Raw genomic sequence first — 26,755 nt, forward strand, 5'->3', positions numbered from 1 at the left:
ACATTGACTTTTATTTTCCTTGCATTATCTGCATTACTTCCTTTCCCCCCGCCCCAAATCTCAAAAAAAGTGACAAATCATTGGAATGTTCCTTTATAATTTCCCTCCTACAGCTCCCTCTATGGGAGGGATTCCCCATGATTCCCTCCGAATCATTCTTGACTAGTTGCTTTTCTCTCAGCTATCGTCCTGGGACCCTCATATTAATCATTTAGATTTATTATTATTTTTTTTAAGATTTTATTATTTTTTTATTTGACGCAGAGACAGCCAGTGAGAGAGACAGTCAGTGAGAGAGAGACAAGCAGGGGGAGTGGGAGAGGAAGAAGCAGGCTCCCAGCAGAGGAGCCTGATGTGGGGCTCGATCCCAGAACGTCAGGATCACGCCCTGAGCTGAAGGCAGACACTTAACGACTGAGCCACCCAGGTGCCCTAATCATTTAGATTTAATTAACTGTTTCCTACACAAGGCTTCTTTTTTTTTCCTGCTATACATTTATTGTGTAAGCTTTATGACAAAAGTGTCTCATAGAAATTGAAATATTAAAAAAAATGTATAGAATATTATTAATCATCTTATGTAAACTCGATTTTTTTGTGATACAAATTATATTGGATCTGCCTTATTCTTTCTCTTTTTTTTTTTATTATGTTAGTCACCATACAGTACATCCCTGGTTTCTGATGTAAAGTTCGATGATTCATTAGTTACGTATAACACCCAGTGCACCGTGCAATACGTGCCCTCCTTACTACCCATCACCAGCCTATCCCATTCCCCCAACCCCTCCCCTCATAGTCCATAGTCTCTCATGTTTCATTCCCCCTTCTGATTACCCCCCCTTTCTTTATCCCTTTCTAAGGCTTCTTTATTGGTTTATTCCACATGTGGGTTTTTGTACATGTTCTTTACCAAATTGAGGAAGTGCTTCTCTGTTCCTAGATTGCTGAGAGTTTTTATCATGACTGGATGTCGGATTTTGTCAAATTATTTTTATACATCTATTGATATGATCATATTTTTTTAGTCCATTAATATGATAGATTACATTAATTGATTTTTTTAAAATATTGAACCAGCCTTGTATACATGGAATAAATCCCACATCTGGTCATGGTACATTTTTTAAATATATAGTTGGATTAGATTTGCTAATATTTTGTAAAGAACTTTGCATCTCTGTTCTTGAGAGATGTTATTCTGTAGTTTTCTTTTCATGTAATGTCTTTATCTCGTTTTGTATTAGAGTAATGCCGTCCTCATAGAATGAGTTTAGGAAGTATTCTTTATGCTTATATTTTCTGAAGAGATTGTAGAGGATTGGTATAATTTCTTCCTTAAGTGTTTGGTAGAATTCACCAGTGAACACTTCCGAAGCCTGGTGCTTTCTGTTTTAGAAGATTATGAGTTATTGATTCCATTTCTATAATAGATGTAAGCCTATTCAGATCATCTATTTCTTCTTGTGTGAGTTTTGATAGATTGTGTATTTCAAGGAATTGGTCCATTTCACATAATTTAGCTAATTTGGGGGCATAGAGTCATTCTTGACATTCTTTTATTATCATTTTAACTTCTGTGGGATCAGTAATGATGGCCCTTCTTTCATTTCTGATAGAAATAATTTTGTTCTTCTTCTTTATTCTTGATTAGTCTAGCTGGAAGTTTATCAATTTTTATTGATCTTTTATTGACAAACTTTTGGGTTTTTTAAATTTCTCTATTGAATTCTTGTTTTCAATTTTATTGATTTCTGTTCTAATTTTTGTTATTGCTTATATTCTCCTTGCTTTGGTTTTAATTTGCTTCTCTTTTCTTTTTTTCTAAGATGAAAACTTAGATTATTGATCTTAGATATCTTCTAGTATATGCATACAGTAGAATAAATTTCTCTCTAAGCATATTTTATGTTTTTATTTTCATTTAGTTCAAAATATTTTAAAATTTCTCTTGATATTTATTCTTTGACCCATGTGTTACTTATTTAATCTCCAATTATTTGGGAGTTTTTCAGCCATCTTTCTTTATTGACTTCTGTTTAATTTCATTATGGTCTAAGAGAATACTTAGTATGATTTCTATAATTTTAAATGTATTTTATGCCCCACTTTGTGGTCTATCTTGATGGATGTTCCATGTGAGCTTGAGAAAAATGTTTATTCTGCTGTCATTGGATGGCATATTCTATAAATGTCAATTAGATCCAGTTGATTGATGGTGCTGTTTAGTTCAACTATGTCGTTATGATTTTCTGCCTTTGGATCTGTCTATCATTTATAGAAGGGTATTGATGTCTCAAAGAATAATAAATAAAATATAATGGTGGGTTTGTTTATTTCTCCTTGAAGTGCTATCATTTTGCTTCACATATTTTCATAGTCTGTTGTTAGGCACATACATATTAAGGATTGTTATATCTTCTTGGCAAATTGACCCCTTTATTATTATTTAATGCCCTTCTCTGTCTCTGATAATTTTCCTTGATCTGAAGTCTGCTCTGCTTGAAATTAATGTAACTATTTTACCTTTCTCTTATTAGTGTTATCAGGGTATATCTTTTTTTTTTTATAACTTTACTTTTAATCTTTATGTGTCTTTACAGTTGAAATGGATTTCTTGTAGACAACATAGAGTTAGCTCTTGTTTTTTTGTCCACTCTGATAGTCTCTCTTAATTTCTGTTTTTAGACCATTCACATTTGAAGTCAATACTCGTATATAATTGGATTAATATCTATCATCTTTATAATTGTTTTCTGTTTATTGGTCCTGTTTCTTGTTTCATCTTCCACCCTTTTCTGCCTTTTCTCATTTTAATTGAGCATTTTATGATTCTATTTTCTCCTCTCTTTCAGCATATTAACACTTTTTTTTTAACATTCTTTAGTACACTTCCAACCAATCAAGTACAGTTCCAAATAACACTATGCTGCTTCAAGGGTAGCACAGGTATCTTACAAGGGTATTCTCAGTTCCTCCCTCCCATTCCTTAGAGCATTGCTGACATTCACTTCATTTATCCATAAGGGATAGTCAGCTGAATACAGTTGTTATTTTTATTTAAACAAACTATTATATTTTAGATTAATTTAGAATAACAAATGTAAAAGATTTTCTTTCACCTTCATTTATTCCTTCTGTAATGCTCTTCCTTTAGTTTATGTAGCTCCAGTTTCTGACCTATATTATTTTCCTTCACATGTCACCATTTCACTGTAGAGTTCCCTGTGGGTCTCTCTCTGAAGTTGTCCTGCCGGCCTCTGGGTGGGTCAGGTGGATATGTAAACACTGCTATCACAGTGCTGCCAGATCCTCTGATAAGAACCAGTTAACTAAGGATTAAGAGAAAACAAAACCCTAGCTGCAAAATAGCAAAGATTGGCCCAGCCTCCCATGCAGGAACACCCCAGACAAGGCAGAGGCTGGGGCACTGACAGACAGAGAGGTACAGAGGCTCCCTGCCCTGCTCTCCAACCAGCTGTGGACTCACCCCGTCTGACTTCATCAAAGTCATGCAGAGCTAGAGTCCTCACTGCTTTGTGAAGTAACAGTAGTAGACAACCCTTTCTCAGCAACTCAGCCTTGCCCTACTCTGTCCATCCCTGTCCCAGAAAGTCCAGTGATGGCTTGTCCAAAGATAGCCCCAAGCAGGCTCTTTCATCATCTGTAGGAATCAGTGCTGGGAGTTGGATAGCTCTCTGCAGCAGCTAAGTCAGCTGGGCATTGGTGTGGTGTGGACCTTGCAGAACACTGAGCATTCCCCAGGCAGGGCTTGAACAAACTCAGAGTACTGTGAGTCAGTCACTCACTGAGAAATAACATCTGTCCATCTGCATGAGTGCTTCTAGGAAACAGAGCTTTGGTGAGGGGATGGTACTCACTGCTTCCCTCAGGTTGCCAGGCCTTCTCATCTCATTTCCCAAACATCAGCATCCAGACTATGCAAAGACTTCTTCCCAGTTTATTTTTTTAGGATGACAAAGTTTTGCAGCATTGATTTTTATTTCTTTGTATTGCTCACCACTTCTTAATACACCCCTTGTTAGTGGGTGTTGGTCTTGCTCATTGCGTGGGCATGAACTCAGCAAGTGCACATTTGTACTGTCTCCCTGGGAAGGCGTGGCCAAGTCCTGTCTTCAAACTAGGCTTTGGCCTCTAACTAGAAGGAAACACTTCTGAGCCCCAACTTCTTTCTGTCAGAAAAAAGGTTGGAGAGGAGGGTGTGGCGGAGAGTTAAAAGTCACTGAAGAAAATACCAGAGCATGAAGCTGCTATGTGCCCTACTAGAAAGGAGTCCCTGCACTTCCCAGAAAGGAGCCTTTGAAAGAACCTTTTTAAAAAGGTGTTTTATAAATATGTGATATACCTTTCCCAAGCCTAGTTACAAGAGATTTCTGTAAATAAGATAAGGAAAGTAAAAGCTTTTAATAGCAGATTGCAGCCAAATGATGTGTGGTGTCAGAACCTTCAAACTCTTAACAATTTTTTTTTCCTTCTGACGATCATATAAATGAATGTTCTAGATACTAACAGTTCAATAGTACACTTCCCAGTCTTCCCTTGAAATTTAGTTAGAGTTACCAGAAGGTATTTCCAGTGGTATGTAGACCCCGGATGAAATAAATTTCTTCAACTGTGTCTTGTTCCCTACTGGAAGGAAATTGCTTAATCCCATCTAAATGTAAATGCAGTTAACACCCAAAGATACCTTGGGATAAAAAGGAATTTAGGGGCGCCTGGGTGGCTCAGTCTTTAAGCATCTCAGGTCATGATTCCAGAGTCCTGGGATTGAGCCTCACATTGGGCTCCTTGCTTGGCAGGAAGCCTGCTTCTCCCTCTCCCACGCCCCCTGCTTGTGTTCCCTCTCTTGCTGTCTCTCTCTGTCAAATAAATAAAAATCTTTTTTTTAAAAAGGAACTTCAGTTGGTAGGAGTCTTCTTTTTATTAATTCATGTAGCAGACACTTACTAAGTACTGCTGGGCACACACACCCATGGAGTGGGAGCCGCGCATCCTGCTTGGCCCTACTTATGCCTCTGCCTATTGTGAATTGGTCAACACTCCTTTCCGGCTGTATTATAACCCATTACTGACTTTGCTTTTCATCCCTTTGACTCAGTCTTGATTAGATTTGCAAGGACAATGAAATTAGCTGGGACACCCTTTTCAAAATCAAGATCTATTATTTTCATTTTTAAAAAGTCATTCAAGTGGGCATTGCATGAATGCATTTTAGTAAATCAAGCCTACTTTGTTCTAACAATTGTTTTAGCCTCTACAGATAAATTTTTTCCCAATGCTTGTTCTAGTGGGGAATGAAATTCTTTGCTCCAGGAGTGGGAAGGATGATTCTTCTATTTTTCTGGAAACTTAGGTCACATCTTACTTCTTTTCAAATGTCTAATTTCACCACTTTTCAACAGGAATGGTCTGTGATTTGCCAGCATATCTAGATGATATCTATAATGCTTTACATTTCAACAAAGTAGACTATCTCAATCTCCTGTTTAAAATTCTTCACTGGCTTCTCATGCCTTCCAAGTCTACAATCCCCAGCAAAATCCTGGATGACTTGGATCTCCTAACCTCCCAGCCATGTCGCCTACTTTCCTTCATGACCCTTTGGCCTCCAGCCCTGCCTCAGGGTGCAGGGTCAGCCTGTGCCCCCCACCCCACCTGCAGCCCCACTTCATGTCTCTTCTTTTGGGAAACCTTCCCTGACCTCAAGTTAGCATAGAGAGCCTCTCTTCTCTATCTCCAGGGGCCTTTTCCGTTTTTCAATTTAGCATTTATTTCATAATATTTTTTAATAGACTATTTTTAGAGCAGTTTTAAGTTTACAGGAAAGTTGAGCAGAAGGTACAGAGATTACCCATACCCTACACATGTACTGCGTCCCCCACTATCAACATCCCCCACCTGGGTGGTACATTTGTTATAGTTGATGAGCCTACATTATCACATGATAATCACCCAAAGTCCAGAGGTTACATAAGAGTTCACTCTTGGTGTTGTACATTCTATGGGTTTAGACAAATGTATGATACGTATCCATCATTATGGTCTCATACAGAATGGTTTCACTGACCTAAAAGTCCTCTGTTTCACCTCTTCATCCCTCTGTCCCCCTTAACACCTCAACCACTGATCTTTTTACGTCCGTATCTTTTTTTTTATGTCTTTATAGTTTTGCTTTTTCCAGAATGTCGTATAGGTGGAATCATGCAGTATACAGCTTTTTCAAAGTGGCTCTTTCACTAAGCAATGTGCATTAAGTTCTTTCCATGTCTTTTCATGGTTTGATAGCTCATTTCTTTTCAGTGCTGAATAATATTCCATTGTCTGGAAGTACCACCGTTTATTTATCCATTCATCTACTTAAAGACAGCTTGGTTGCTTCCAAGTTGTGGCAATTAAGAATAAAGCTGCTATAAACAGCTTTATACAGGTGTTTGTGTGGACGTAAGTTTTCAGATCCTTTGGATAAATACCACCAAGTGCAATTGCTGGATCATATGGTATGACTATGTTTAGTTATAAGAAACTGCCAAAATGTCTTCCAAAGTAGCTATACCGTTTTGCATTCCTACCAACCAGGAATGAGAGTTCCTGTTGCTCCACATTCTTACCAGTGTTCTGGATTTTGGCCATTCTAATAGGTATGGAGTGTTGTCTCGTTGTTGGGTGGTTTTTTTTGTTTTTGTTTTTGTTTTTTGTTTGTTTTTTACTTATTGTAGTTGACTCACAATGTTACATGAGTTGCAGGTGTACGACATAATGATTTGACAACTTTATTCATTATGCTGTGCTCACTGCGAATGTAGCCGCCATCTGTCCTCATACAACTCTACAGTTCCGTTGACTATATTCTCTATATTATCGCTTCAGCCTCATTACATTCATTCCATAACCCCCCAGTCCTTCCTCCTCTGGCAATTACCACTCTGTTCTCTGTATTTATGGTTTGTTTCTGCTTTTTGTTTATTTGTTTAGTTTTTTAGATTCCACATATGAGTGAAATCATATAGTATTTGTCTTTCTCTGACTTATTTCACTTAGCATAAAACCCTCTAGGCCCATCCATTTTGTTGCAAATGGCAAGATCGCATTCTTTTTTATGGCTGAATAATATTTCATTGTATATACATATACATATATATATATGTATGTATATATACCACATCTTTTTTATCCATTCCTCTATGCATGGACACTTGGGCTCTTAACATAATTTAGCTATTGTAAATAATGTTGCTATAAATGCTGGGGTGGATATATCTTTTCAAATTAGTGTTTTTGTTTTCTTTGGGTAAATACCTAGTAAGGGAATTACTGGATCACATGGAAGCTGTATTTTTAACTTTTTGAGGAGCCTCCATACTGTTTTCCGCAGTGGCTGCACCAATTTACATCCCCACCAACAATGCACTAGGGTTCCTTTTTTCCACATCCTCACCAACACTTGTTTTTTCCATCTTTTTTATTTTAGCCGTCCTGACAGGTGAGGTGATATCTCACTGTGATTGTGATTTGTGTTTCCCTGATGATGAGTGATGTTGGACATCTTTTCATGTGTCTGTTGGCCATCCAAATGTCTTCTTTGGAAAAACGTCTATTCAGGTCCTCTGCCCATTTTTAGTTGCATTGTTTGGATTTTTTTGATGTTCTTGTTTTAATTTGCATTTCCCTAATCCCATGATGTTGGACATCTCTCATATGCTTATTTGCCATCTGTATAGCTTCTTCGGTGAGGCGGCTATGAAGGTCTTAGGCCATCTTTTAATTGGGTTCTTTGTGTTGTGAGTTTTAAGAGTTCTTTGTAATTTTGGATAACAGTCTGTTATCAGATGTGTTTTTTGTGAATATTTTCTCCCATATTCATGCTGTTTTTCTCATTATTTGTTCATCTCAACCACACTATGGAGTTCACAAGAGTAGGGGCCGTAGCATTCATCGTTATATTTTTTGTGCATTTCTCTTTCCTTATCAAAGAAGTAGAAACTAAAATAAGGAATTTTATTATACCTATTAAGGAGGCAAATACTGAGGTGATACTAGGGTGCAACTCAGTGAAGCTATCACTCTATAAATGGATGGTGAAAGTGCGAATCAGAAAGCCCTTGTGGGAAACACTTTCTAAAAGGGTGTTTCTGTATCTCCAGTACGCATATTCTTGGCAGAGTGATTCTGCTTCCAGGAATCCGTCCTAAGGGAGGTGTATCAGTACAGGTAAGGCCTTATGTGGAACACTGTCCGCTGCCCCAGACCTGTATGTCCAATGTGGAGGGAACTGTGACACATCACCTGAATGGAATATCGATAAGACAGTCCCTACAACAGCCCTACAGCAACCTACAAAGTAGAATGAGACATTGCCCTGACAATTTGCTTATGATGATTTCAGTATGTATGCATCTGGAAAAAAAGACTAAAAAGACAAGGCAGAATGGAGATACTTGGTTGGGTAGTAATGTGGGCAAGTTTTAAAACTTTTTATTGTTGTAGTTTTGTTTGTGCAGTACGTGGAAATTATAAAAAGCTTGGGAACATTTATATGAACTCATAAGTGAGAAAAAAAGTCTGAGGAATCTCTTGTTACCATCTATGTCTTAAGGGGCAAAGAGAAGTTGGGAGGGAAGACACTGCCTCTGGGACTCCAGCTTTTGCTTTCTATTGGGCCTAGGCACTGTGGTTGGTGTGGATGGCAGCACTGCTTTCTCATGGCCCACTTGTGACCTGTGTGGCAATGAGAGATTGGAACAGAGCCCAGGAGACAGGTAAGGATGTAGGAGCTGGCCTGAGAGACCCCAGGGCGGCCACAGCCAGTCCTAGGGGTTCCACTGCTGCACTGTCTCAGGACAGCTTCCCGTGCTAAGGGCCAGGCGTGAGCTCCTGCTGGGAAACCAAGTTCTTCCACTGCAGGTGGGAGGCCATGGCACTTAGGTGTGCTTACTTCTTTATAACATGGACTTTTGCTGGTCCTTTCAGTTGCTCCTGTCTTAAATGAGAAAAGAGCCAGGTTTTGTACTCAGCTCCTTTATTATCAGTTAGGAGAAAAAAACTCAGGGCAAACCTGAATGAATGAGACAGACTTGGTAACTGTACAGCTTGTCTTTTGCAGGGGTGCAGACTTTTCCAGGGACCAGCGAACAGCTACATAAACAGACAGTCCTTCCCTGACCAGAGTATATCCTCCCTTGTGCTCTGGGAGCTGGGGCTGGTTATCAATGTAGTTCTGAGCCAGTTCCCCAGTCTCCCAAGGTAACTTTGTCAACCGACAGTCAGAAAGGGGCATGCTCATTACTTTTCTGCTTCTTAATAACTAAAGAACAAGTGTTTTCTTGATGCCTCCTGGGTTGGTGGTCTTATGTATAAACAAGTCATCACTGGATTGTTTTAGAGACAATAAGAGATTGTATCACAGGTTTACTTGGTAGCAGTAAGGAGCGTAGCTACTGGTGATTAGAAGTACGTTTTCCTGTTCAGGCAGCTGGGAAGCCCTGACTTCCCCTTACTGAGCACAGGGCCTCCACTTCGCTTCACGGGATGTTTGCTGTCATCCTTTCTGCCCAGCCTGAACGAGGCTTCCCTGGTTGAGTGTCCCTTCCGCCCCCTGGGGCGTCAGTTGCCCCTGTAGCCGTTAGCCGGAAGCTGACGCTGATCCCTCAGAACGGGCTGAGCTTCTTCAGGCCTATTTCAGGAACTTGGTTTCTGAGAGTAAATCTCCCTTTTCTATATCAGCAAACACTCGAGTTTAGAAAAAAATGCCTGTCTATTGCTAGACTCTTCTGATTTGTGTCTTTTCAAGTCTTATCTTCCCTGTGTGTTTCCAAACAACAGAGGCACCTTTTCCTGTGGGGACTGCTCCCGTGTGGTCACCTCTCCTCTTCTCAGAAGGCATCTGCAGGTGTTCCTGGACTGTCCCTCTCGACCCCAGTGCACAGTGAGGGTCAAGGTAGGAGCGGTGTGGGAGCTCATGTGCATCCACCTTCACCTCATGGAGCTTCTCCCCCACTAGCCAAGGGGGCACATCTGTTGTTCCTTCCCTGGGGAGGGGATGGGATGGACACCCCCTCAGGAAAGCAGTCTTTCCACATCTGTGGCTTATAGTCACGTTTGACATAAGGCTCTGAGGTGGAGGCTGCTAAAGAGACGAAGGTGGTTTCGGTTGAACATCAACCTCCATGCGTGGGCGTGAGCACTTGCCCCAGTCCTGGGAGTTTAATCAGCCCGCCCCACTGTTATTGCAGCTGTCCCAGACCAGTATTTCTTCACTCCTGAGGTTTGCCGCCTGCGAGGATGGGGTAAGTCCAGCGACATGCAGCCCAGGTGTGCACCCCTGTGTTCTTAAGCCCCGAGTTAGTGCATCATCTCCAGGTGAAGGTCCCTGTCCCAGGTACTTGCAATTACAACAAAGTGCCACAATATCATTGTGTGCGTGCTGAGTGTTTAGACTATACCAAGACATGGATAAGTCTTACTGCTGTCGTTCCCTGACAAATACCTGTGTCTGTTCATGAGATCCTTTCCTTCTTGGAACTGAGGTGATTTCCTGACCAACCTTGCAGTAGATACACGGATATGCCCCCCTGGCTTTGATTATAGTTAGACCGGTGACATTTCAAGTCCTACTGCCGTGATTCATGTTAATAGAACAGAAATATCTGAGACACACACTTTGTGTTTTTTAATTGCTGAGTATTTCAGAATCTGAGTAACTGGAAACTTGACCATTATTTCTCAGAACTGTTTTGCCTTCCCTGAGAGTTACCATGGTGTGAGGCTTAGTTAAGTGGTGTGTTCCTCCAAGAAAACCACCACCTAAATATATATATAACTTATGATCTAGAGACAGTTTCTTCCTTGTGAAATTTGGCCCTCATAAACAAGAGAGGTCTCTCCTTGAGACGCCAACTTTGCCTTGTCAAAACCATTTAAAAGCACAAGTGGCTTCAGGAATCACTGAACCCCAGGGAAGAGCACTGGGGTTGACTGAGCACTGGGGTGATGCCAGGGCACAGCCCCCAGGTCACAGAAGTTATCCATGGCCAGCATTAGGGTCCACACCCAAGTGGCAGAGTTGGGCCAGCTGGGGAGGGTGTAGTGAGAAGGGGGCTGATCATCTACAGAACTTTCTGATGGGGGTCCTATGGTCAAATTTCAGCTCTGATTCCAGTCAGAATACAAGGCTGAATTTATCCATCCTGTGCAGCGTGAGGGGCTTCTGTGTCCGGTGGCTGCTGGCCTTTGCCCCTGGGGGGGGGGTGGCGGTATGAGGAGGCAGAACAGCCATTTGCAGTCATTCCTCAAAACCGTGGCTCTCAAAGTTTGGATTAAATCAGAATGTGGGTAAAGCCTTGAATAGGATCCTTGAGGATCACTGGTCTGACTGTGGTTTCCAACCCCGATTTCAGGGTGGAGCTGTGGAGCTCTAGAAAGAGTTTCTGGCTCCCTCCCTGGAATAAAGCCCACCAGCCTGGGCATAGTTTCCTAAAGCAACTCCATGACACCCCCAGCCCAGCCCCAGACCTTTATCTAAAGGGCTGTTTCACATGTAGGGACTGATGTGTAGACCAGGCCGTAGGAGGATTTATGAGCTAGTATTCCCTGGTTGTTTACAAGTAAAATGTAAGTAAATAACTATAATGGACTAAGAACTGTGCTCACCACTTTTCTCACATGTTGCCTTATTTAATCTCTCCAGTATCTCAGTGGTGTAGAATCCACATTTTACTGCTGAAGAAACAAGAGTGCAGGGCTTACAGTCACAGTCTTTGTTAGGTACATTGTTATCCCCACAAGTGACCACCTAACAGAGTGGGGGCAGATGACAGGGATCCTTGTGTGTATGTTTCTATTCTTCCTGAAGTTTATATGTTTAATGTGTGACAAGACAGTGGTATCTGTTGGCTGATCCCTTGTCACCTCATCTCTCAGTCTTTGAGGTAGGGGAGAAGGAAGAAAGAAGGGCATGATGTTGGGTAAGGCTGATGAATTGGAGGGGGCTTTAGACAGGTGCTACAGATGGCAGATGCAAGTTATCAGGGGAGATATTTCCATGGAAAAGGTTGGGGGAAAGTGTTGGGGAAAACTCCTGCTTAAGGAGAACACATAGGAAATGAACCAAAACCCACAACCTAAACAAATAAAAACCAACAGACTTGGGATGGTGCATAGCTCCCTGGAGTCCCACACAGCACAGAGGTGCTCTGTCTGCCCTGAAGTTCCTCAGGTGACCTTGTGTCCTACCAGACTCAAGCCTGATCTCCCGCTGGTTTCTCACAGGCTCCGCAGGAGAGTAGCCCGGTGCTTCTTCTAGGAAGCCTCCAGCCATGGGCTGCCCTTGACTACCCTACCTCCCTGTAGGGACCCAGAGACCAGGAGGAGGCCCTGCAGAAATCCTGCCTCTACATTTGATTTCCTTCTGACTGAGGCTGACTTGTACCTCTCACACATTACGCTTCTTAACTACAGAATGCCTGTAGGCAAAATCCTACTTATAAAGTGCTCAAGAGGGCGTGTGTACAACCCTCCGTGTGTGTGTGTGTGTGTGTGTGTGTGTGTCTGTGTGTGTGTGTGTATCTTAGTGTAGCTGGGTTTGCCCATGGGTGTGCTTGAGTGTGTGTATACACCTGTGTGTGCTCATGTGTACGTGAGTGTGCCTGAGTGTATGCCTGTGTGTGCACATGTGCACTGGGTGAGGGGCAGAGGGTGGCAACGGCCTCAGGTACCACCTTTCTGGGTGCTGTGTTATCAGAGCTGACACCCATCGAATTAGGGTAAATTGCAAGCCTGGAGGGACAGAAGCTCATCTCCCCTCCTCCAGCTTTACTCACAGTGGGTAGTCAGGGCTTTACAGATGTACAGGTCAGATGACCTGCAAGAAGCTGATAGAAGATGGGTACAAGAAGGACCTCTGTGTAGACGTGAGCATGAGTTTTCCAGCATGGATTCTGTCAGTTTTCTGGATGAGAATGCACATTGGCCAAGATCCAAAGAATCAAATTAGGCTTTCCACGAGAACTCTATCCCCAGGAACAGATGTACTGTTTCTGGCTAGGACACATGAGTGTTAAGTTTTAAGCCTTAACTTTAATGTGTTCAAGCTACAAATGTGAAAGCAATGAAGTCCGCTGCCGTTGTACATGTCAGTTCTCAAAGGTCACGTTATCGTGATATGAAATTTGAGTTGGTTTCCTTACTTTCAGAAAAAGAAAAGAGTGTGCTTTTCAAAAATAGAGACATGTTTTACACATATGCACATTCATTACATTCATATGAACAGTGTGTTTGCATTTGCTGGTGTGATTGTTTTTTTTTTAATCTCTCCATGCTAATTCCCCCCAAAATATATTTATCATTTGATCTCCATTTATAAGTAGTTATTATTGACTATGATATAGTTATTATAAACTATAGCTGCAAAACCTGACATTGTAAAAAGAAATGATCTGTTGCTGACTTTTTTCTTCAAATTAGAATTCTGTACTTTTACCCCAAGTGACTGTAGGAGTGCCTGGGCCTTCTACTTCCCCAGACACAGATGTACAAGGCTAGTTAAAGTGGGAAGAGACAGCAAAGGAGTATCCAGCTGGCCTACCTCAGTCCTCCCAGACCTGGACAACAACCCCTCACTCTGCATGGCCCTGCACTCCTTCTGCACCAGCACCCCTGTGGCTGTCTGGTTTTCTGCCGTCTCTTCATGGGTTCATAGCAAGCCCTTGATGAATGACCAAGGCAGTGGGCCATGAACCTGACAGCAGTGTCACAGATGAACTAAGTGGAGGAAGGCCTCAGCCATGGTTGTCCGGTCAGAGACTTTAGTTCCATCTCTTCACCTGTCTTGATTACAACCCCTACTCCCCCATCCCTCCATTAAACCACTCTGTTGACCTTACTCTAATTTTTTTACTAAAGAAGCCTAAACTCTACAAATCATATTGAATACACTAGGTGTTTCACACCATGCCTGACTTAAAAGACAGGAAAGCAAAATGATCACAGTGGTTTGGCATTAGAGCACTGCTCACATCCCAGATTGAACCTGATATGTATTGCTTCAGAACAAACTATCTCAAAGCTTAGTGGCCTTCACACTTACTCTGCACATAGACCAGCAATTTGGATAGGGCTCTTCCAGAACAACTCATCTCTGCTCCACAGGACATCAGCTGGTACCCCAAAGGCTGGGCTGTTGTCACAGAATGCCCTTCAGTCCCTGGCCGGCTGTTGTACTCCTGTTGCCTGGGACCTTCCTGGGCTCTGGCCAGATGCCACACAGTCTGGATTCCCTCAGGGCATGTGTCTGGATCCCGAGAGAGGCAGACAGAGGCTGGGCACCTTCCTGACCAAGCTGGGGACACCACTCAGTGTCCCTTCCACCACGCTCTTCTTAAGAAGCAGCCACTGAGCCCAGCCCAGGATCCAGGGTGACGGCAGTGAGGTGCCCACCTTTGATCAGAGGGCACCAAGGAGCTAAAGAGATGTGCTAACTTTGGCCACATTGTTGGAGCCCTCCAGCCTCAATCTCCTTTGCCAAGACACGTTAGTGATGGAACATGTGAGCTAAAACATCCTGAACCAAGCTACTGTAGAGATGTGTTAAGCGTCTTGCACAGAGGAGTGAGATACCGCAGTTAGTACTCTGCAAGTGGCAGCAAAGGAGTCTCTGAAAGAACGCATTACCCTCTAGGGCTTCTGTCTCTGGTAAGGCCACAGATCGAGTTTATCCCAATGCTTTAGAGCTGCTCTTTATTTTCAGCCCCATCCCCACCCAGGAAGAAAATGTTTTAAGGTTTGAGACCACCAAGACCCTGCCATACCTTCCTAGCCTAGCCATCTGGTACCCCTGCTGTCCAGTGCCCTGAGTTCTCATCTAGACATCAAACCTGCTCAAAATTAAGCAGTCAGACCCATAAAATCCTCATCAAACAGTGTGAAGGAAAAGCTTTTTACAACATAGACATTTTTGGCTCAGTGTTACTCTAGAAGAAATGGGATCCTATTGAGGAGGGAAGTTTGGGGCAAAGTACCAGGAAATCCTTTGACCAGAAGTGTTGCTAGATTGGGGAAGTGTCCCAAAGGAAGTGGGAGACAGCTGCAAGCATGATGCATGCCCAGCCCCCAGCCTTTCTGCTAGAGAACAGGACATGTCCCTTTGTATGTCTGTCCCCAGTTCCTCTCATAGGACAGCCAGCTGGGACATGCTTTTTGCATCCACTAACAGACAGCAGAAAAAAGGAGTTCCTTCATTTGCCATAATAAATAGAGCTTTTATCAAGCGCTTAATTTTTTTCCTCCTTACCCGTGTTGCTCTTACCATTTGAAAAGTAGGTTACAGACTGAGGAAAGGACCTTCTGCTCTGCTCTTTGGTGTTCTGTGTTGGGAACAGAACGTCCAGGGCTAATTCTATTTGCTTTAACCAGCATGCCTTCTATCACTGCAGAGTTATGAAGTGAAGAGTGTCCTCGGAAAGGAGGTGGGGTTGTTGAATTGTTTTGTCCGGTCTGTAACCACCCACCCAGCTAGCTGCGTTGGATTGGAGGAAATTGAGCTCCTGAGTGCAGGAAGAGCCTCTTCGGAACAATGCCGGTTGCCATAGGATCTGTGAACTTTGCGATGCAGTCACAATGGTGGTGGAGGTGGTGGTGGCTTGGGGTAGTTATTTGTTAACTATGGGCAGAGCAAATGTATTGTATGATCTTGAAATGGAACTTGGATTTTTCTGGGGCAAACGTTAGTAAGATGATTTTGTATACTAAACATCAAAGTACTTTTTTCTAGTTCTATTTTTACCTTTTTGCAAATTTAGGAACGTTATTAAAACTTAAATAAGCCTAAGGTCTTCATTTGGTATTTCATCTTAGGCAATAATATTAAAACGGCAAGAAAAAAATTTTGTTCACTTGTAATTTTTAAGTTTAATTTTACCATTCAACATGTTTTTCTTGGTAGTTTAGTTATTTAACACTGTCCCAAAGAGTACCCTGCACAGCTGAAACATTTGTCCGAAGGTGTAGTGTTACTGTTCTACTACACTACACGTGTCCAACTTAAGCATTTTGCCGTTTTAATATTTTTGGGAAAATGTTCTGGGGAACTGTGTCAGAGGTAGAACTGTTACCCATAAAGTATAGATAAGTTACCTGGTGTGATTATTGCTATAATGCACAGAGGTATTGATCGCTCGCTGTAGGTGGGCCTGTTTAATCCTGCTGGGTACTGTGCAGAGAGCCACGATTACAGACTCAAGAGAAGTGATTGGTTATCTTGCTTTGTTGGCAGAGATTTAAATTAACATAAAATGATGAATAAATTATCTTTAGACAATAAAGATTTTGCCTCCTTCCTTATAAAAATATAATTATGGCAGGCCACGGTTAATTACATAATATGACCTAGCAGCGCAGAGCAAGAAAGGGCGCCTAGTACCCACTTGAACTGGGAGAAGGCAAACGGCTGTATTTGTCCTGATTAACCTTTGAAACATTACAATGACTGTCAAGATGGCCAGTTTTGAGTAGTTTTTTGACCGTCCTTTGCGTCTACTACAGACTGTTTCTTGTTTATACCCACTTGGAAAATGGATTCGAAGCAGTACATAAGACTGAAGAAAGTGAAAGCAAAGTCCCATGAAAGCCAAAGATGAGTCAGACGTGTTTCGGATAATCGGAGCCCTCCACTAGCCCCTCACCCCTCGAGCCCCTCAGCTCTTCTTCACAGGCCCCGTAAAGCCGCTGCAGGGCCGGGAGGCCAGCCAGCCCCTTCTCCAGGCCCGGCTGCTTGTTTGGGAGCGCCTTCCACCACAAAGCTGCTAGCTGGACATGAGCTTAGTCGTGCTTCGCAGATCTTAGGCAAGTATACAACATTTGGAGGTACGCCATGGCAGGTTTCAAACGCAAAGCAGACCCCCTCTTTTAAGGAACTTGGTTCTCCCTCATGGACACACACCTGGGTCCCGCCGCCTCCCCGGGGCCTTGCTGCGTGTCTGGCACTGGAATGTGCCCTCCCCAGCGAGGTGCTGGGGTTACCAGCGTTCAGGAGTCACCGTGAATACAGGAATCGGGGTGGTTTTAAATGCTGCTTTATTCTTACAAATACTGTAAAAATTAATATAAAAAAGTGAGCATGCTCAGTCTTTTCCTCTTATCTACAATACAAAGGGTTCGTCTGAAAAGTCTTTTTTCTTATAAATGTACCTTAGCTGCATCAACAGGAGTAAGATGTAGAAAAGCTACCATTATAAAAATAATTTAAGGGAAAATAAACATGTATAGCTTCTCTCGAAGTTCAGTGGTGTTAAGTCCAGGCTGTAGGTTCCTTCCTTCGCGAGTCCCAAAGAAACTGCAGCCGGCGCCTAGCGGCTCTCGCGGCGTCCGGGAGGGGCGCGCTCCGCTCCCCGGCCGGTCGGGTCTGAGGTATCGGTGGTTGGTGAGTCTCTCCCGCCCCCGGGGCGCGCGTTACCGGCAGTCGGCGGCCCCGGCGGCCGGCAGGAAGGGCGGGCTGGGCAGCTGTTTGAAGAACTGCCGGAGGCCGGCCAGGTCCCGCGTGAGCTGCTCCACGCGCTGGTGCAGCTTCTCGTTTTCGGCCGACAGCTCCACCAGCTTCTGCTGCATCTCCTGGTTGCGCCGCTTGGCCTTGTCGCGGCTCTTGCGCACCGCGATGTTGTTGCGCTCGCGCCGCTGCCGGTACTCAGGGCTGCCGCGGTCCGGGCCCCTCTTCCCCGCACTCTTCTCCCGGGCCGGGCCAGGAGCAGGGCTCGGCCCGGGGCTGCACCGCGGCGGCTCGGGCGACGTGGGTGGTGTGGGCTGTGCGGTCGCCGCCAGGCTCACCACGGTCTGCGCGCACGCGGCCACCTGCGCCGGCAGTAGCGAGCCGGGCGCGTCGCCGTCTCCCCAGTCGGGCTCGCGCTTGAGCGGACGCGGGGCGGCTGTGCCCGGGCCGTGGGCACGCGCGAGGCCGCCGGGCAGCAGCTCCAGGGCGCCCGCACCCGCGCCTGCCGCGCCCGCCTTGTGGTTGCTGTTGAAGAGGTCGGCGAAGAGCTCGTCGTGGCACAGCTCCAGGGTGGGCACGGCGGCCATGGAGTCGATGTAGGCGCTGAAGTCGATGGCGCTCTCGTCGTCGTACATGGCAGGGGCAGCGGCGCCTGGCTCGGACAGGCTCCCCGCCTCGCTCCCGCGTCCCGGCTTGCCCACCCGGCCCGGCTCGTAAAAGNGGCAGCATCCAGGGAGCCCCCGCCCCGCCCCGAGCACCCGGCCCGGCCCCGGAGCCGCCCCCGAACCTCCCCGGCCCCCGTCCCCTCACCTCCGGACCGCGCGGGAGGGGAAGGGGCGCTGCTTCCTCCCCGCCCCCCGGCCCGGCCCCTGCGCCTCTGCTGGGAATGACCCTCCCTCTGCCCGCACTCTGGCTCCTTCTCTCCTTCCTGTTTGTCGGGTTTGGAGCCTCTTCACTCTCGCAGCAGGCAGTGAAATCAAAACCGGGACTTGGCTGCGGCGCGCGTCCCGGGCCGGTTCCCATCGTCAGAGGAGCTCAAGCTGGGGGAGGGCGGCTTCGGCGCTGAGGACAGAGCCTGGGGACGTTCTCGAGCCACAGTTCCCGTCCTGGGGACCCTGGTCCGCGTGAGGGGCGGGGGGGAGGGCGCCCTGGGGGGCTGCTTCGCGAGTTTCCGGGAATTCGGGGCCCGATTTGTCCCTTCGCATTGGGGGCGAAGGCCCTGGGGCTCAAGGCTCCGCGTCGCGGCTGGACCGTCCAGGCCGCAGGGGCTGCGGAGCGCAGCAAATGGGAGAGGAGTCCCGAGGCATGTCTGAGCCGCGGGCCGCCCCAAATACGACGGGCTCCAGCGCGCCCCGGCCCGACCAGGCCCGATGGCCGGCTCGAACCCCGCAGAGCAGCGCGAACCCGAGGCCCCGCGCTCCCCGCGGGCTGACGTCCTTTCCAGCCCTTCTGAAGCAGTGAGGTCTCCCGGCGGTGTCCTGCTCCGGTTCTGTTTTTAGTTCCGGGATCTTTTTCTCTGCTCAGTATTCGGAGAAGTCCTTTTGAATCTAAAGCGTTTGGGTCTTTAGGAGAAAGAGATTTGTACTTGCAGCTCTGATAGAGTATTAAATTGCTAGCTCTTCATACCGTAAAATGCATGAAAACACAGTATAGATTGATTTTGTTAAGTTTCCTGAAATTTGGGGCATTTCTGGTCAACTCCATTTGTTAAATCACAGTCCCTATTCACACATGGCCTCCATCTCAAATCTATGCCTGGCTTCGGCTTCTCACTCACCAGATTTTGTGTCCAAACACCTAATGCTCCACAAATTTTACCGGAGTTTCTGCAGTCAATTCCAGAGGTAATTTCTAATAATGTACTATGGATATTTAATAGGTTTCCTACAAGGACAAACCTGTTGCTCAGAATTACCTGGAGAGGGCACACAGTGTTGATGTTATACTATTGACTAATTTCCTATGAAGAGTAAAACCGAGTGACACATGTAGTGTGCGCTCATGCATACCCAAATTTCTTAGTTCTTATTTATTTAGGAACCCATAGAAACACTACTGAAGCCCTCTCCAATTAGAAGATGTAAAATAAATATACAAAGGAACCATATTCTCAAAAACAATTCAGTGAGATTAGTAGATTCAGATATCAGATTAGGATTGAGTTTGAAAAACATGCTAGGCCAACATTTTTTAAATGTACTATGCACTAATTAGTAATCACTTTTAGATTTCAATATTTTCTTCCTTTTTCCAGAAGGAGTTAGAGGGAGAGGTCATAGACCAGCGAAGTATGGATTTGTTGTGACATTTTAAGTCAAATTGCTTTTTTTTTTTTTTTAATTTATTTGACAGAGAGAGACAGCATGAGAACACAAGCAGGGGGAGCAGGAGAGGGAGAAGCAGGCTTCCCGCAGAGCAGGGAGCCTGACACAGGGCTCCATCCTACAACCCTGGGATCATGACCTGAGCCCAAGGCAGATAGATGCTTAACGACTGAGCCAACCAGGCACCCCAAGGGGAAATTAGTTTTTTAAAAATAATAAATTTTTTTTTTTTTACGGTAGTCGTTCATAGTCCTTTCTTGAAATCTCTTTCTGCTCTTTCCTAGCTCTCCTCTAAATTTATTCAATTTTAAATTTATTCAAATACTGAGTTGTTCTTCATCATTTCTCATTGGTAGCGTTCTGTTTAAAGTAATTACTTGAGCCTCCTTGAGCCTTTGGTATTCTGAGAAGAACTGCTGAAAGAAAGGCATCAAGTAAGAAAGCGTTCCTGTGAAACCTGGGAACCTTTGGATTCCCCATGTTTATGAGGGCGCTCCTACGTTGAGCACAGTTGAGATGTTCAGATGAAGTCCACTCTCTGTGGACTTTCTAAACACATCAACCTTTTTAGAAATCCAGGAGCCTGAAAATGCTTAAATTTTTCAGTATGCTCTAGTACTTTTGAGCATTTTCAGGGTTAGAAAGTTAATCGGATTTCCTCCTCCGCATTCATAACACAGTGACCATAACTCAAGTTCTAATGAGGGATCATTTTTGGATGCTTCAAGATGTGAAACAAGAACAGGCCTCCTCCCAAGTAAAGTCTGAAACAGTACAAATGTTTTGTGAACAGTGCTAAATGTAAAAATGAAGTTTCAAGAGGAAAGACACTTTGCTGACTTTAGCGCCCTCTTCAGATTATTATTCTCAACTATCACATTATATATTTTAACCTACCTTGGGGCTAATTTTAACTTCATGGTATATTTTTGTATGTGTTTTATGTTAGACAATAGTGAGGTTACAATTATACACTTTCTTAGATAAACCTTATTCCAAATGTATTAATTTTGAAAAAGACAGGGGCCAATATAGTAAAAAGACAAGGTCCATGTCTGTTGGGGTCACATCCCTGGTGCTGTTAAATCCTATGGATTTTATTAAAAATCTGTGATAGGTAAACAGTTCTGCGTTCACCTTAGTCTCCAATTTATGAGGCTGAGCCCCCAGATTAAACAGCAGCCGGAGCTGAGAACAGGTATGTGGGTCAGTTGTCTAACTGCCATATATTTGCTCACATTCCCAATAATAAAAACACAAATGAAAAGTGGTTTGCCTTCCCAACCTGTCTTGTCAAGTGGACTTATCTCCCAGTCAGCCTACACTTGTCAGTCCTGTCTCCTTCCTCCCTGTCACAGCCCAGCTCCTCCGCCATCCCCTTAGTGGCACTTCTGTCACACATGCTCACCCACAGAGCCACAGATCTCACAATCTGTCCTCCACATGCAATCCATTCCTCACATGGCCTCCAAGAGATCATTGAAGAGGAAGATGTCATCACATCACTCTGTTCTTCAGAATCTTTTGAAAAGTCCTTGGCCAAGACAATAGTGTTTCACTTTCCAAGCGTGAACCCTCCACTGCCCACTTCTTTAAATCCATTTCCTACCACAAGCAACTGACACGTGACTCAACTCTGACTATCGTACAGACCTGCCTGGTCCCCTGTGTGTGATGCTGATGGTTCTGCTGACAGGGCTTTTCCTCTACTGCTTGGCTGGCCAGATTCTTCCATCGACTTTCTAGCCCTACCAAAATGGTGTCTTTTTGTTGCTTTGTCTGTTAGCCAAGTTAATCATTTCCTCATTTGGTTTCTAAGAAAAATAGTCCCACATATTGCCAATTATTAGATGTATGTTTCTTCATATTTTGTTGAAATTAGGATTCATATGACAGTCACCATGGGCCAGTGTGTCAGTTATGATGTTTGTCATTGCTTGTATACAGATGTCAGAGGCTGGGAGTGACATCCTGGGATGACAGTGGGGAGTGCTCTCTTAAGAAGTTCTATATCATAAACTCTCTAGGGCGGACAGAGAGCAGTGTTGTGTAGAAACCCCAAACATCAAAGACTGAATTGCAAAGTGGTTCAGAGCAGGCAAGCAGTGAATGTGAAGTGTAGAAATATCTTAAGCAATACACCTGGCTTATATTTTCCTGTTTACATATGCATTCGAGTGATATATTATTAAAATCAATTTCTAAAGGAGACTGAGTTCTTTATATGAGTACAAAGTGGTAATTGTAAGAAAATGAGAGGAGCAAAGTCACTAAAAATAGTGGAATAGGGAACATCAGGGCTCTGTCCCTCCACAATAACGGGCAAAACTGTCAGAATCTGCTTTCATAGAAGTCTACAATCTGGCCAGAAATGTACACCAGCTAGAGGAAAGCATGATGAAGCAAGCAGCTGCTCCCCTGCACTAAGCAAGTGCGGTGGCATTTCAAACTATCTGCTTACTCTCCCCCGTTCTCCAGATTGCTGGCAGTCCTGAGACAGCAGGGTGAATTCCTGGTGCAGGTCGCTGGCGCCAGAGGGAGCAAGGCAGACTCTATTCACAATGAACTGAGGATACCTGTTTGGATCTGTCCAGTGACTCCCTGAGGGAGTGGAGCAAGGGGTGGCATTTGGGCCAAAAGCACGTAAGAGCAAAACCTGGGGCAAGCAATAGTAAGACCGAAAACCTGGGGAAGGAAGACTTTGGAAAAGGAGATAAATGGGAGGAACGGGCTTTTAAAAGCTCCTGCATATGCCAGGAAATCAAGAAGTCCGCGTGCACGCTCAGGATGGGTTGCGAAGTCAGAAGGGGCCATACAATACCCCAGTCTTTCACTTCTGGCTGTACTTCATGCTCCACTCATTCAGGAAATGAAAACCAAGGCAGAATTAATAAAAGCCTAGCTAAGCATCCAATCTGCAAAAACTAAAATTGTATTGGGGGGCATATATATATTTTTTACCATTGGCTTCAGGCATTTAAGGTAACTATTAAAACAAAGCCTGTATTTGTGAATCAATCAACATGATACATCACGTCAATAAGACAAAAGATAAATACCATATGATCATTTCAATAGATGCAGAAAAAGCATCTAACAAAGTACAACATCCATTCATGACAAAAACCCTCAACAAAGTAGGTTTAGAGGGAACATACCTCAACATAATAAAGGTCTAATAAACCCTGCAGTGAACATCATACTCAATGGGGAGAAACTGAAACTTTTTCACCTGAGGTCAAGAATAAGACAAGGACGTCCACTCTCAGCATTTTTTTTCTTTTTTCCTTCTTTTTGGTTTTATTTAAATTCAAGTTAGTTAACATACAGTGTATTATTAGTTTTAGGGGTAGAATTTAGTGATTCATCAGTTTCATACAACACCCAGTGCTCATCCCATCAAGTGGCCTCCTTAATGCCCATCACCCAGTTCCCCCATTCTGCCACCCACCTCCCCTCCAGCCACTCCCATTTGTTCCCTGTAGGTAAGTCTCTTGTCGTTTACCTCCCTCTGTTTTCATCTAATTTTATTTTTCCTTTCTTTCTCTATGTTTATCAGTTTTATTTCCTAAATTCCATATATGAATGAAATCATGATATTTGTATTTCCTTGACTGACTTATTTTACTTAGCATACTATACTCTAGTGCCAATCACATCATTGAAAATGGCAAGATTTCATTCTTTTTGATGGCAGAGTATTATTCCATTATATATACCATATATATACTTTTTTTTTTATGTTACTCACCATACAGTACATCATTGGTTTTTGATGTAGCATTCCATGATTCATTATTTGCATATAACACCCAGTGCTCATTGCAACATGGGCCCTCCTTAATACCCATCACCAGGCTTTCCCAAAACCCCCATCCCCCGCCATGAAACCTCAGATTGTTTCCCAGAGTTCATAGTCTCTCATGGTTCGTCTACCCCTCTGATTTCCCTCTGTTCAGTTTTCCCTTCCTTCCCCTAATGTCCTCCATGCTATTCCTTATATTCCACATATGAGTGAAACCGTATGATAATTGTCTTTCTCTGCTTGACTTATTTCTCGTAGCATAGTCCCCTCTAGTTGCATCCATGTCGATACAAATGGTGGGTATTCATCCTTTCTGATGGCTGAGAAATATTCTTTATCCATTCATCTGTTGAAAGCCATCTTGGCTCCCTCCACAGTTTGGCTATTGTGGACATTGCTGCTATGAATATTGGGGGGCATGTGCCCCTTCTTTTCACTACATCTGTATCTTTAGGGTAAATACCCAGTACTGCAGTTGCTGGGTCATAGGATAGCTCTATTTTTAACTTTTTGAGGAACCTCCATACTGTTTTCCAGAGTGACTGCACCAGCTTGCAATCCCACCAAGAGGGTAAGACGGTTCCCCTTTCTCCACGTCCTCGCCAACATTTGTTGTTTCCTGCCTTGTTAATTTTTCTCATTTTAACTGGTGTAAGGTGGTATCTCGTGGTTTTGATTTATATTTCCCTGATGGCTAGTGACATTGAGCATTTTTTCATGTGTCTGTTGGCCATTTGTATGTCTTCTTTGGAGAAGTATCTGTTTGTGTCTTCTACTCATGTTTTGACTGGGTTATTAGTTTTTTGAATATTGAGTTTGAGAAGTTCTTTATAGATCCTGGGTATCAGCCCTTTATCTATAATGTCATTTGCAAATATCTTCTCCCATTCCGTGGGCTGCCTCTTAGTTTTGTTGACTGTTTCCTCAGCTGTGCAGAAGCTTTTTATTTTGATGAAGCCCCAAAAGTTCATTTTGCTTTTGTTTCATTTGTCTTTGGAGACGTGTCTTGAAAGAAGTTACTGTGGCCGATATCAAAGAGCTTACTGCCTGTGTTCTCCTCTAGGATTTTGATGGATTCCTGTCTCACATTGAAGTCTTTCATCCATTTTGAGTTTATCTTTGTATATGGTATAAGGGAATGGTCCAGTTTCATTCTTCTGTGCATAGCTGTCCAGTTGTCCCAGCACCACTTATTGAAGAGACTGTCTTTTTTTCCATTGTATACTTTTTCCTGCTTTGTCAACGATTAGTTGATCATAGAGTTGAGGGTCCATTTCTGGGTTCTCTATTCTGTTCCATTGGTCTGTGTGTCTGTTTTTTTGCCGTGTACCATGCTGTCTTGGTGATCACAGCTTTGTAATATAGCTTGAAGTCAGGTAACGTGATGCCCCCAGCTTTGTTTTTCTTTTTCAACATTTCCTTGGCGATTCAGGGTCTTTTCTGGTTCCATACAAACTTTAGGATTTTTTGTTCCAGCTCTTTGAAAAATGCCAACGGTATTTTAATAAGGATGGTGTTGAAAGTGTAGATTGCTCTGGGCAGCATAGACATTTTCACAATGTTTATTCTTCCAATCCATGAGCATGGAAAGTTGTTCCATCATTTTGTGTCTTCTTCAACATCTTTCGTAAGTGTTCTGTAGTTTCTAGAGTATAGATCCTTTACCTCTTTGGTTAGGTTTATTCCTAGGTTTCTTATGGTTTTTGGTACTCTTATAAATGGAGTCAATTCCCTAATTTCTCTTTCTACAGTTACATGTTAGCGTATAGAAAAGCAACTGATTTGTGTGCATTGATTTTGTATCCTGCCATGTTGCTGAACATATGGGTCGTAGGAACATATGATTTCTAGCAATTTGGGGGGGAGTCTTTTGGAATTTCCACATAAAGTATCATGTCATCTATGAAGAGAGAGAGTTTGACTTCTTTGCCAATTTGAATACCTTTTATTTCATTTTGTTGTCCGATTGATGATTCTAAGGCTTCTAGTACTATGTTGAACAATAGTGGTGATAGTGGGCATCCCTGTCATGTTCCTGATCTTAAGGGAAACTGAGAGCTTTATTGAGAATGATATTCGCTGTGGGCTTTTCGTAGATGGTTTTTATGAAATCGAGGCATGTTCCCTCTATCCCTACACTCTTCAGAGTTTTAATCAGGAAAGGATGCTGTATTTTGTCAAATGCTTTTTCTGCATCATTGAGAGGATCATATGGTTCTTGTCTTTTCTTTTATGAATGTGTTCTATCACACTGATTGATCTGGGAATGTTCAACCACCCTTGCATTCCAGGAATAAATCCCACCTCCTCAGGATGGATAATCCTTTTAATGTACTGTTAGATTCTATTGGCTAGGATCTTGTTGAGTATATTGGCATCCATATTCATTATGGATATTGGCTGCAATTCTCCTTTTTGATGGGGTCTTTGCCTGGTTTTGGAATCAAGGTAATACTGGCCTCAGAGAACAAGTTTGGAAGTTTTCCTTCTGTTTCTATTTTTTGAGACAGCTTCAGAAAAATAGGTATTATTACTTCTTTAAATGTTTGGTAGAATTCCCCTGAGAATCCATCTGGCCTGGACTCTGGTATTTTGGGAGGTTTTTGATTACTGATTCAATTTCGTCACTAGTTATTGTTCTATTCAGATTGTCAATTTCTTCCTGTTTCAGTCTTGGTAGTTTATAGGTTTCCAGGAAGGCATCCATTTCTTCCAGGTTGCTTAATTCATTGGCATATAGTTGCTGATAATAATTTCTAATAATTGTTTCTATTTCCTTGGTGTTAGTCATGATCTCTGTCCTTTCATTCATAATTTTATTAATTTGGGTCCTTTCCCTTTTCTTTTGGATAAGTCTAGCCAGACGTTTATTGATCTTATTAATTCTTTCAGAGAACCAGCTTCTAGTTTCGTTTATCTGCTCTACTATTTTTCTGGTTTCTATTTCATTGATCTCCACTCTAATCTTTATTATTTCTCTTCTCCTGCTTGGTTTAGGTTTTATTTGCTGTTCTTTCTCCAGTTCCTTTAGGTAAGGTTAGCTTGTGCATGTGGGATTTTTCTACTTTTTTGAGTGAGGCTTGGATGGCTATATTTCACCCTTAGGACTGCAGTATCCCATAGGTTTTGAAC

At 43.4% G+C, this 26,755-nt stretch overlaps 3 protein-coding genes across 14 annotated transcripts in view; 1 reads left to right on the forward strand and 2 right to left on the reverse strand.

The window, feature by feature from the left end:
• SPIDR (scaffold protein involved in DNA repair) overlaps positions 1 to 17,268 on the forward strand; it is a 502,027-nt gene extending 484,759 nt beyond the window's left edge. For 7 of the 12 annotated variants that reach the window (XM_034650132.1, XM_034650133.1, XM_034650138.1 and 4 more), the window contains 5 exons: positions 7,490 to 7,501; positions 8,684 to 8,777; positions 9,841 to 9,955; positions 10,251 to 10,304; positions 15,447 to 17,210. In XM_034650132.1, coding sequence (XP_034506023.1) covers positions 7,490 to 7,501; positions 8,684 to 8,777; positions 9,841 to 9,955; positions 10,251 to 10,304; positions 15,447 to 15,602 — 431 coding nt within the window. In that variant the 3' untranslated portion in view covers positions 15,603 to 17,210. Of the gene's footprint in view, positions 1 to 7,489; positions 7,502 to 8,162; positions 8,230 to 8,683; positions 8,778 to 9,840; positions 9,956 to 10,250; positions 10,305 to 15,446 lie in introns of those variants that run through there. The other 5 variants (XM_034650137.1, XM_034650136.1, XM_034650134.1 and 2 more) reach the window with 5 other exon arrangements.
• CEBPD (CCAAT enhancer binding protein delta) lies at positions 17,069 to 18,226 on the reverse strand. The gene has a single exon (XM_034650144.1). It carries the CDS (start codon positions 18,127 to 18,129, stop codon positions 17,461 to 17,463), a length of 669 nt encoding a protein of 222 aa, XP_034506035.1. The 5' UTR covers positions 18,130 to 18,226; the 3' UTR covers positions 17,069 to 17,460.
• On the reverse strand, positions 18,220 to 21,364 carry LOC117797706 (protein SPT2 homolog). The gene is made up of 2 exons (XM_034650145.1): positions 21,227 to 21,364; positions 18,220 to 19,056 (listed from the first exon to the last, which is right to left on the reverse strand). Exons 1-2 carry the CDS (start codon positions 21,270 to 21,272, stop codon positions 18,530 to 18,532), a joined length of 573 nt encoding a protein of 190 aa, XP_034506036.1. The 5' UTR covers positions 21,273 to 21,364; the 3' UTR covers positions 18,220 to 18,529.
• Between the last annotated feature and the right edge of the window lie 5,391 nt (positions 21,365 to 26,755).

The sequence above is a fragment of the Ailuropoda melanoleuca genome, unplaced genomic scaffold, assembly GCF_002007445.2.
Source record: "Ailuropoda melanoleuca isolate Jingjing unplaced genomic scaffold, ASM200744v2 unplaced-scaffold11384, whole genome shotgun sequence".
NCBI classification, from domain to species: domain Eukaryota; kingdom Metazoa; phylum Chordata; class Mammalia; order Carnivora; family Ursidae; genus Ailuropoda; species Ailuropoda melanoleuca.

Bases quoted from the DNA above. Each gene is read 5' to 3' on its own strand.
- CEBPD (XM_034650144.1), bottom strand. From the start codon at position 18,129: ATGTACGACGACGAGAGCGCCATCGACTTCAGCGCCTACATCGACTCC.
- LOC117797706 (XM_034650145.1), bottom strand. From the start codon at position 21,272: ATGGATTGCATGTGGAGGACAGATTGTGAGATCTGTGGCTCTGTGG. The intron at 19,057-21,226 runs GTGAGCATGTGT...TTTCTCCTAAAG, and splicing joins TGAGATCTGTGGCTCTGTGG to ACCCAAACGCTTTAGATTCA.